Consider the following 11,129-nt stretch of genomic DNA (forward strand, 5'->3'; position numbering starts at 1 on the left):
TGTTTACCGTACCTGGAAGTACGGTGTTTACCGTACCTGGAAGTACGGCGTTTACCGTACTTGTGCAGTGCCCTAACTGAGAGACACCATTTCTTTACAGCAAAATCCATCTGGACGAGTTTAAACACTCACTCAAAGTCCTGGGTATGGTATCCCTTGCTGCATCTTGACAATGCAGTGTTCAAACTACGGTAAACGCTGCACTTCTAAGAACGGCAAATCCCGTTTATTGATTGACAGCGATAACCGTACCTTCTTCTCAGAGTGTTGCTGCCTGCAATCGAAAGTGACTCCACTGTGACTGTGATTCCAGGTGATTCTGCCCCCGCTGTTGGCCCCCGCATCGCCGTCAGGAGCGACTTCCGTCTCGACCGCTTCGGGCCGCGCGGCCCGCTGCTGCTGGCCGATCCCGCCGGCGCCGACCGCCTCGACGAAGTCGCCCCTGCAGACCGCAGCAGCGCGCTCATGTTGCCAGCGTCTGCCCCCGAGCCCACCGGCCACCCCGACGAAATCGCCCAAGAAGTCGTCCCCAGCACTAAGGACATCAGCATCCCGCTGATGTTGCCCGCGTCCGCCCCCGAGCCCACCGGCCATCTCGACGAAGCGGCCCTCAGCACTGAGGACATCAGCGTCCTGCTGATGTTGCCTGCGTCTGTCCCCGAGCCCACCGGCACCGGCCACCTCGACGAAGCCGCCCAAGAAGTCGTCCCCAGCACTGCGGACCGCGGCAGCCCGCTGATGTTGCCCGCGTCCGCCTCAAGGCTCACCGGACACCTCCACGAAGCAGCCCCCAGCACTGAGGACACCAACATCCCGCTCATTTTGCCCGCGTCCTCCCCCGAGCCCACCGACCACCCCGACGATGCGGCCCCCAGCACTGAGGACATCAGCATCCTGCTGGAGTTGCCGGCGTCCGCCCCCGAGCCCACCGGACACCTCCGCGAAGCCGCCCCCACAACTGAGGACATCAGCGTCCTGCTGATTTTACCCGCGTCCGTCCCCGAGCCCACTGCACACCTCGGCGAAGCCGCCCCCAGCACTGAGGACTTCAGTATCCCGCTCATGTTGCCCGCGTCCGCCCCCGAGCCCACCGAACACCTCCGCGAAGCCGCCCCCAGCGCTGAGGACATCAGTATCCTGCTGGAGTTGCCCGCGTCTGTCCCCGGGCCCAGCGGCACCGACCGCCTCGACGAAGCCGGCCCCAGCTCTGCGGACCGCAGTATCCCTCCGACTCTGGGATGGTGCGTTTCCCACGGGTGCGATGCTTCGTTCAGCTCCTGGGAGGACCATGTCGAGCATTACGTTAGCCAGCACTTGCGAAAGCACCGCTCGCTGGTGTGCCACTTTTGTCTGCAGTCGTTCGGTAACTCGAAGAATGCTGAGAAACATATCAAAGGTCACTCCTCCAGAGTAAACTTGCGCTGTCCTTGCACAAGGTGTTCGGCGCGATTTTTCGTTGCGAAGATGCTGGAGGAGCACATGAGGGTGTTCCACAGGCAGCCTTGAAGTTCGCGAGGACGGAGTATGGACTGTAACGTTCGTTCCTCGTCGCATTGCTGCACTGAAGCAGCAAGAAACGACCCTTAATTTCTACTATGGTAACACCTTATTCTGTTCAATGGTACCTTCTTTATGTTTCTTGTACCTCCTTAATTTGATATGAATGCCCCGTTCAATCGGAATCTGATGTAACAAAATGTAGAGGGCGACAGCATTACCTTTAAGCTCCGTTTTTGGCGTCGATATTGACGTTATGCATTGCACGGAATAATGTCCGATAATGTTCCTAACCGCTCTCTTACTATAAGAAACCTTCCTCAGCGCTTAAAGGAGTTGCTATCCGTCGCCTTTTGGATCGACTTAAACAAGTTAGAGAATTAGAATGCTTAAAAGTAGCGATCTTAAAATATGAGTCACGGACCCCTGAACCGTCTTGTGCTGGAGATTGCCATCCCTTTGTTAAATTTTTCATGTGGGAAAATCTGGGAATAAAATATTTGGTTGTAGTGGGACTTTTCGTCATCATTTATTGGAATTACTTCCCCACAAATTTTTCATCGTGCCGCTGAGCCAGCTGACACACGCAGGTTTTGTGTGCAATTTGAACTAAGGTCAACCCAATTGATTACACTTTTCGCTTGCGACACCTCCATTTTAGATGCTTTCTCAAGACACTCTCTCTCCCGTAAACTTGACAGCCGCATTCCGGACAGGTTTGTTTGTCCTTGTTGCCCTGCCGCATGCCGAAGACTTCGGCCACATGATCGAGGAGTGCCTGCATTTCTGTTTCGTCCTTCTTATGCACCAGTTTTATATGCCGACGAAGCTTGTCCATGCCGCCACTGAGCACTCGGCCACACCCTTCAGCGATGCAGGGCAGGGAGGGTGGGGTGTGGCGTCTGCTTCCTGCGCCGCCCGCAGCGCGCTGTAAGAAAAAAGTGTGAACGGTACAACAAAAGTACAACAAAAACGGTACATTTAAAGTACAACAGGGATTGTGTTAAGTACAACGAGAATTGTTCAAACCACAACGAGGCCTGGACTGCCCACCATGCCGGTCCCTTTGTACTTTGTACAAGAATTGTTGTACACTCTAAATGTCTTACGAAGAAATTTCCCATAATACGAAGGAAATGGCGCATGCATAATACGATGGTGGTTTTTCTTCGTATTACGAAGGTTTTTATTTGTATGTTATAGTGAGAAAAAGCTGAAAAAATTCGTATTACGAAGAGATATGGCTTCGTATTATGCTTGCGCCGAATTCACCATAACATACGAATAACATGGGTCAAATTTCATTGTATGGAATTTAGAGTGTACTTTGAAAGTACAATAAATTCCTGATAAAACATTTGCTAGTGATTTGTGTACCTTTGTTGTGGTATCTTGCAGTGCGTCATCACGCGTCTCTCCGAGGCAGATCGCTGGCTCCGAAGGGGTCGCGTTTCCCGCTGCCACTTCGCCTTCGCTGTGCACCTCGGCAGTTGGGTGCACGTCCACGTGACGGTGGCGCGAACGAAAACGGAAGTAGGGATGCCTTGGAGGCTCGCCGTCGACGAAAATAGAGGCCCTCGCCGCAATCTTTTTGGCGTCGATCTTCACGTTCTGAATAGCTGGGCTAGAAAATAGAATTTGACAATTAGAGCAGCAGAAACGAGAAACGGGTGGGCATATGACTACAATTAGGAGGTTTTTTGAAAAGGTCGTCCAAGGAAACATATTCATGGATCGGAGTGAACAGGTAGTCCTCGGGCCCCTCCGGAGCTTAAAGGCTGGAAACCTTTTTTTGGTAACTGCAGCATCAAACCCCTTGCAGAAGGTACATTTGTAAATGGTAATTTTTAATTTGCGATGATGTTCGGCTACATTTTTGGCAGAGGTGCCTTGGTCAATTTTCCAATAAAAATTTCGACGCGTCCTAATAGAAAAATCCTAACTGGTAAAGCATACGTATTCAAGACAATACTAACTGTCAGAGCAGGTCTTAGATAAACCTGTAAGTGCAGATTTAAAACTACCCTAACGGCAAAGGCACCTTAAAAGTGTTCATGACCTACCTGCGCTACAAATCAGTGAATCTCGATATCTCTGAAATACAATGCCCACGTATTGGTATAATAAGGATGGAACTTTTTGCGAAGCCCTTCAGCAAGTAACTTTTGAAACACGTTTGCGTGATGAGCTATGAGAAAAGACTGCATTTTACGTCATGTGCAGTTAGGATGGTTCTGAATCGACACTTACAGTACGATTGTCTTGGATCTGCTCTGACAGTTAAGGTTGTCTTGGATCTATTCTATGAGTACGCGCCGATTTCTTACAGTGTATTCGTAAGAAGACTTTGGGAGAAACGACAAAATTTGTTACGAAAACCTAATAAAGGTCTGAAACTATTGCATGGGAGTTAGGGGTCCTGTTAAGTAAATCGGACGCTGCCACGTGTTAAGCTTACACGCCTCACCTCCTATTAATCCTTGACGCACTCATACCTTTAGTGAGATGTGTGATGGTAAAGGTCGCATGCAAGGTACAAAAGAAAGCTCAAACCGATTCGTCGAAAGAAGGGCAAAATTATCAGAAGAGCACTGCCACTTCAAGTGTGGACGACCGAGTCCACGTTCCGTTGCGCGGACCAAACCGTGGTCCAGTGGTCCACGTAAAGAGAGGTGGACGGTTCGTCCACGGATGGAATTTAAGGCCAGGCTGGTCCACGCAATGAAACGTGGACTTGGTCCACACTCGGATAAGCACGTGTATTTTTCGTTTTACTCTTAAAAGATGATTTTAAATATGGCCAACTAATCATCAACTATAACAGTAACGTTAACGTGATGGAGTACACTGCAAGAAAATGCCACAACAAAAGTACACAAATTACCGGCAAATTTTTTGTCAGGAATTTATTGTACTTTCAAAGTACAACAATTGTTGTACAAAGTACAATGGAACCGGCATGACGAGTGCTGGGCAGTCCAGGCCTCGTTGTGGTTTGCACAATTCTCGTTGTACTTTACACAATCAATCCCTGTTGTACTTTTAATGTACAGTCATTGTTGTACTCTTGTTGTGCTATTCACACTTTTTCTTACAGTGCACTTGAAGAAGTTAGTTACTCACATGCATGTGCATCCTTCACTGACTTGAGAATACAGGCCAAAGGGCACCCAATTTTCGTCTGCTAAGTTGCGAGCTATGGCAAGGTTGTCTCCAAGGTTGGAAACTTGGTGAGCTGAGCAATAAAAAGTAAGAACGAACTCGCCAGGCCTCTGCAAAATCTGCAAACAAGTTAAATGTTACACTGGTGAAATTAAGGCGTGGTATTACGCTTCTTGTACAGTCGTCTACGCTCTGTTTGAAGCGTACACACTAAATTCTTATGGACTTTTTAAATGGATAAGGACGCATTTTTTATGCATAGTTATGCATGCGCAGAAACGTCCATAAGGTATGTATAAAATTATGCATCACTGTGTACATTTTATGCATCTTCCTGCATAAAATGTACACAGTGATGCATAATATCATACATACCTTATGGACGTTTCTGCGCATGCATAACTATGCATAAAAAACGTTAACGCTAACGCTAACGTGAAAGCAGATGATACTTATGAAAATGTTTATTGAAATGTATGAATGTGACATTTTGTCAATTTCTTTCAAAGAGTAAACATTCGGAACTCTTTTTTTGACAAAATTTTTTACACATGGCAATTCATGAAAATGTCAATTTTAGTATAATTTTTAATATCCTAACGTGCCCTTGTTTGTGTTAAACATGTTTGCAATGACGGTGGGGCACTCATATGTCGATACCACTTGTGTTGGGTATCATTTTCGTTGTTTCAACGCGAGGATGCACAATTTGGTGGCTAATCACATAAATACTCAATACCCGTAAAAGTTGTGTTCGGTACTAGGGCAAGGCGCCTTGCGGCAGGGGCGGCGTGTCAGCCACATCTCCAAGGGGGGCCGGCCGGCCGGCGCGCCACCCAAACCCCGACCTCAAGATAGATAAGAAAGAGTGGCGCACACTGCCGACTGCCGACGCGCAGCTTCTCGAGGGGGGGGGGGGGGGGGGGGGGGGGGGGGGCTGCACTATGCTTTTCTACGCACTCAAGGCTCAAGTGCGTGTGTGTGTGTGTTTTAGACTGCTGGGGAGTGTGGCGGGGCGCGGCGGGAAGTGGCGTCTCGGCAAGGAAATGGGCGAGGGGGGCAGCTACGCGATGCGTGCTAGCAGCGTCTCGTAACGACGCGCAACGCGAGGGACGCACTTCATGAGTACTAGAGATAACTGGGTGTCGAGGTTATACGCCGCGCGCGCAACCCGAGCCCCCGCAGGCGCCCCGATTCATGGTGCAGCGCGCGACGGTGCGGCGCGACGGCACGGCGCGACGGCACGGCGCGGCACGCTGCGGGCCCTCCGCTCATAATCTTCTAGGCAGGCTAGCGAGCCGCTGCCTTGCCAGCGAGGCGCTCGGCCTCTTCTAGGCTTGCTAGTCAGGCAACGAGGCAACTGCTGCCTAGCTAGCCGGAAACTCGGTACTTTCTGCACGAGAGTACAAGCACGCTGATACGTGAACGTATCATCTGCTAAAAAGTCCATAAGAATTTACTGTAGTGTGTACCAGGCGCTCTCTTCCTCCTATCTAAATGCATGTGGGAATAGCCTGTACGCTTCAAGAAGAGCGTGAAGCCTTCAAGCGTAGAACTACGCTCTAGCTTCACCAGTAAAAAACCTTTTGACAATGAAAAGGGGAGCACCCTTCTGGCTACGCTTTGGCGCCAAATGGGTGACGATTTTTTTTTTCTTTTTTTCGGACCAAGGAATTTTTGCCGGTTGCGCTCTCATTCCAGGAACGTGACATCACGTTGAAACGAACGTGACAAACTCACGTGACAAACTCACGTTCGTTTGAGCATTGTGTCACGTTCGTTTGAATGTGAATAAGCTGACTTTAGGCCAATTCACACCGAACGTGACATTTTGTCACGTTCGTTGCAACGTGATGTCACGTCCCTGAAATGAGAGTGTGGAGTTTAGACGGAAACTTCCATGTTAAGCTGCTCCGATTGAATTCAAGTGTGGGGTGGGACAGCATGTTTCAACTATTTTTCTGCGTAGTTAACACCCTACACAATTATAATCCTGGTGGATTTAGCCTGAGTCTCATCGAGTTGCAGCATGGTTAATACGGTGAACATTGCATACATTGCATTCTAAGCGTTAACACGTTGAAAACGTTACGTTTTTGGTGAATTTTTACGAACTTCTGTACAAAAAACAGAAATCTGTTTAATTCCGGACCAGACAAGATTGTCCTTCTGGGTCAGGGACCTCTATTGAATGACCCCTCCGCCTACTTACCGACAAAAAGTCGGACTTTTCCCCTACTTTGCAGGATGAATCCTTCCAACTCTTCTGAGGCCAGGCACAAAATAGGAAACTGCACTTTTTGTTTTTCAATATCTTTCCGGAAACTTGTCGCGCAATTCCAGCTCCAACTTCACTATCACTCAGCCAACAAAATCAGACTTCTTTTAACTTCGTTTAAGATGTATCGCAAAACTGGTATAATGTCTGTTGAATGACTTTATGTTCCGGCCACTCAGCATACGAATTCGCGTGTGAAATTAATTCTCACCTTTTGATAGGGCACACGAAAAGAAGGCGGCATACAATCCGGGTTTGTTATGAATGTTTTATGGTGCAATGCGTTGGAACAACTTTTGTCAGCCAGATTAAGAGGCACTGTTTTTAGATATTCAAGCAGATCGAAAACGAATGCACCACTGTAAACTATCCTGTAACATAAAAACAGACATATATTAACGTGGGCATGCATATACAGTTAGAAAGAAGGTTGATCTAGAACCATGAACATCGACCAATCGGAAGTCAAAAGTTTTACGTAAAAAAAGTAAAGTCAATTTTTGCAAGATCCCAAAAATAGGTTTTTTAATATAAATTTTTACCTTATGTTAGACATTTGTTTCTTGTTCACGCGCCAGCCATTTCAATTTTCTACACTTTGGCGCAAACGGGGTCGCAATGTAACTATTTTTGGCACATTTAGCAATTTTTGCCACACTCTCAGCACGTTACTGACTTTTTTCTCATTTTAAGCAACAATAATACTTAGTATTTTCTAAGTATGACTAATGTGCTGTCAAATTATGTACAAAACCAAATTGTCAGTACATTATTTCATATTTCCTAAGTAGTTTTATAAAATAGTACGTATTATGGTTGCACAAATTACTTGCAGATTTTTCACAAAACTTTTATTTGTGTTAAAAAAATTGCAAACTTTTTGGCGTAGTTAAATAAAATTACTTAAACCAATTCGGCTCTCTTATCTATTTTAAAAAGTTCTTTTCGTACTTAACATATTTCAAAATCCCGAATCTCTTTTTCCAAATGCGCAAATAAGTGCACAAACCGTGTACGCAATTTTCTTCGCTATTGTACACTGCGGCAAGACGCTACGGAAAATTCTGTTATTTTTTTGCCAAGATTCTCCGTAACCCTCTTGTCGGTATTCTCCGCAGCACCTCACACTTGTTTACAGAATTTTCCTTAGCTTTAATTTGCCCCCCGTGGTCGATGGCCGTTATCTTAGGCAACGCCGGTCTTCATTAATCGTACCATGCTTTGTTTGATCCACTTATGAGCAGGTTCAGGGATGCTAGAGAAGCGTCCTCGTCATGCAAAGCTGCAGTACTCAGCGCTTTGCCGATGTAAAACAAGGGGTCTGATATCCCTTTGATCTTCTCCTCTAAGTTGTTCAGAAGGCAACCGAAGTCATCAAAGTTAATACCAGCAGCATTGAGGTCACTTCCCGGAGGTGGAGAAAATCCTGCAGCATAATAGAGTGGCTGTTTTACTTCCGGTATCCGAGCCGGGCTGTCGTCGGAGGCTATATTTTCGATGTGGTCCCAGTAATGCGTGAAGTAGCTGCTAAGACCATCCTCCCGGAGCACCCGCTCACTGCAACACGTTTTTAAAGAAATTGAAATAACTCAAAACGGGCACAATGTTTGAAGCAAGACAAATACGAGTATTTTCGGAATCAAGTCGACGAGACAAATTTAATAGGCCTCGGTTTTGGATATTTTAAGTACACAGAAGAGACTTGTCCATATTTTGAATAGAAGGGTGGGCCTCAGTCACGATGGCCGATCTATAGCTTTGCGATTTCCCCTCACGGGGTGTCGAGGGCCCGTAGGGTGGCCTGCTTCTTGCCATTTTGGGTCTGATGCGGGGACGGAAGGCCCGAGGAGAGGCCGCCGGCAGGCCCAACTGGGTCTGCCCCCTGTCGAACCGAGTAGCCAGCGCAGCGAAGCGGAGCTGGCAACTCCGTTCGACGGAAGGGCGGGCCCTTGCTTGTTCTTTGCAACACTTGAGCTCTACTCACCAGCAGTTTTCATCCGTGGCAGCGCCATCGAGATAATCGCCCAATGGCTTTATGTCGCTTTCACGCAGTTTTCTGGTTGTTCTGAGGCGTCGGAAGTCGTAAGCACTTTTATCTCCGGACTTTACAAACGCTTGGACCTCGAATGGGGCCTTGATTGTTTTCACGTTGTCCTGCAAGTGGTCGAGGAGCCGACGAGACCACACGTTGACGTCTCTCGTTAACTCATCACTGAAGCGTAGCTGCAGAAGTGCCGGTAGTTTTTAAAACACTGATTTCGAACATCAAAGAGACTAGGCTTCGCGTTGATCAAACTCCAACAATGAAGTCGAACCTTGATTGCACCCCAATTTCTCTGAAAAGCTATGGGCTGCAAAGCCATGAAGAGTGCCATAAAGTTCTTGACGTGATAATCATTCATGACAAAGACCGGGCAGTTGTACTCATCGTAAAGGAATAGACTGACGTCTATCTCCATATTGAGGGGAGACAATGTTCTGGACCGTTTTCCGGAACAGGTAGACGCGAAGGCAAGGGTCGCCAGAATCTCGAGACGGATCGTCAACAAGTAAGACGTCGCGGAAGCGAAGCACGCCTCCAACTGATCTGTTTGGGCCAGCAGCACGCCGCGGTCAACTGCAGCCGCCTTTATCTTTACTACGATTGCGGCCTTGGCACCATATTGGTGAATTGATGAAGCGGCGAAGGCCTTCCGGGCCCAGCTCTGATAAACTAGCAAGGGCGGATCCAGAGACGGGTTCAGGGGGGGGGACGTCGTGAAAGTTGCCTACCTACAGGGGTTATGTGCGACTTTTTGCCTACCTTTCAGGCGGTACCCTACCTACCCCCCCCCCCCCGGGTCCGCGCCTGTAAATTAGGACCGCGACTTCACGGACCATTGCAAACGAAAATTTGGATGTCTCTCAGAACGAGATAATCTACTTCAAACTAGATTCCTGTGTAGTTTTTGGTGTAGAAGGTATGCTGTGCATGCGTTTCAAAATGCACGAATTTGTGCGCAACTACGCACAAATATGTGCGTAGTTAAAATAAAAGTTACAACTAACGTAAATATAAATACATTTGTTGGCGAGCGATAGCGAGCCCTTGCCGTGTTTAGGCGCTCCAAAAAGTGACTGGTCGTGCGTCTGTCTGTCTGTGTGTCCGTAACTCACTCACGTTTCTCAGCAACTACAACACTAATAGTTCCCAAATTTTGCACCGAACATCTCCTAAATCTCCCACAGGGGGAGTTTATCTTATATTCACGATTACTACCGTTTGAAATATTCAAAACATCTTTTTGAATTAGGTTCTTGGCGTGGTTAGGTGTGCAGCATTTATCAATTTTTCATACTTGCGGCCGCGGCTCTCAAATACGGGACTGGCAGAACATTGGCAAATAAAACAAAATAGAGAGCAGAAGGGCTTAGAAGTGAGTTCGGTCACAGTTTTTCGCTATTCTAGAATGATTGAAACCTCTCCGGAGTGTCAACACAGTGAAATACGGAAAATGAAAGTGACAATTATTACCGTGAAACGGGGTAATTTCGGACACTCGGTGTAATTTCGGACAACTCTGCCCGGAAGCATGGCGATGATGCTCCAATCTAACGGCCAACTTGGAGGCTTGTCCCGTTGCGCGCATCGCATCGGCCACATTTAAAAACCATCTGATCAATCACCCGGAGGTCAAAACAGGGGCAAACTTCAGGAGTAGAGGGGTTTTTTGTTTTTAAACCCCATTTTTACCTAAATTCGCTGTATGCGTAAAAACTTTGACTGGCAAGCCGAAACTGTTCATGGCCGGTTCATTAGGTGATTGTTTGTCGATTTGATTATGTTCAGAGCATACTGTGTCAAATTTTCAATCACCTGGGTCCAATAGTATGGTTGATATGGGCTCAAAGCTAAAAAAATGTTACTTTACGGGATAATTTCGGACATACAAACGTCACGCCAGGGAGAGTGGGTATGTCCTGAACACTTTCAATTTCGCAGGGTTTGAGTGGTGGAAGCTCAAGAGCTCTTCTGAGAGTTGAAGATAATCCAATAACAACGACAATCCCCAATTGTTACAGCGGTTGCTTTGTAAACTTCGAATTTCATAAAAATGGGGCAAAGCTACATCTTCAATACTTAGTTGGCCCGTCCCGTTTATTTTTTGTAAAAAAATGACGGAGGGACGGGCATATAGTATGATGCTTCACT

General features: G+C 47.2%; 1 protein-coding gene across 1 annotated transcript; it reads right to left on the minus strand.

Moving 5' to 3' along the window:
• Window positions 1–2,036: 2,036 nt before the first annotated feature.
• On the minus strand, window positions 2,037–9,507 carry LOC117649073. The gene is made up of 7 exons (XM_034391482.1): window positions 9,253–9,507; window positions 8,922–9,160; window positions 8,153–8,494; window positions 7,149–7,308; window positions 4,621–4,778; window positions 2,875–3,121; window positions 2,037–2,425 (listed from the first exon to the last, which is right to left on the minus strand). The coding sequence occupies exons 1-7, from the start codon at window positions 9,394–9,396 to the stop codon at window positions 2,126–2,128; spliced, it is 1,590 nt and encodes a 529-aa protein (XP_034247373.1). The 5' UTR covers window positions 9,397–9,507; the 3' UTR covers window positions 2,037–2,125.
• Between the last annotated feature and the right edge of the window lie 1,622 nt (window positions 9,508–11,129).

The sequence above is a fragment of the Thrips palmi genome, unplaced genomic scaffold (assembly GCF_012932325.1).
Source record: "Thrips palmi isolate BJ-2018 unplaced genomic scaffold, TpBJ-2018v1 HiC_scaffold_4, whole genome shotgun sequence".
NCBI lineage: Eukaryota > Metazoa > Arthropoda > Insecta > Thysanoptera > Thripidae > Thrips > Thrips palmi.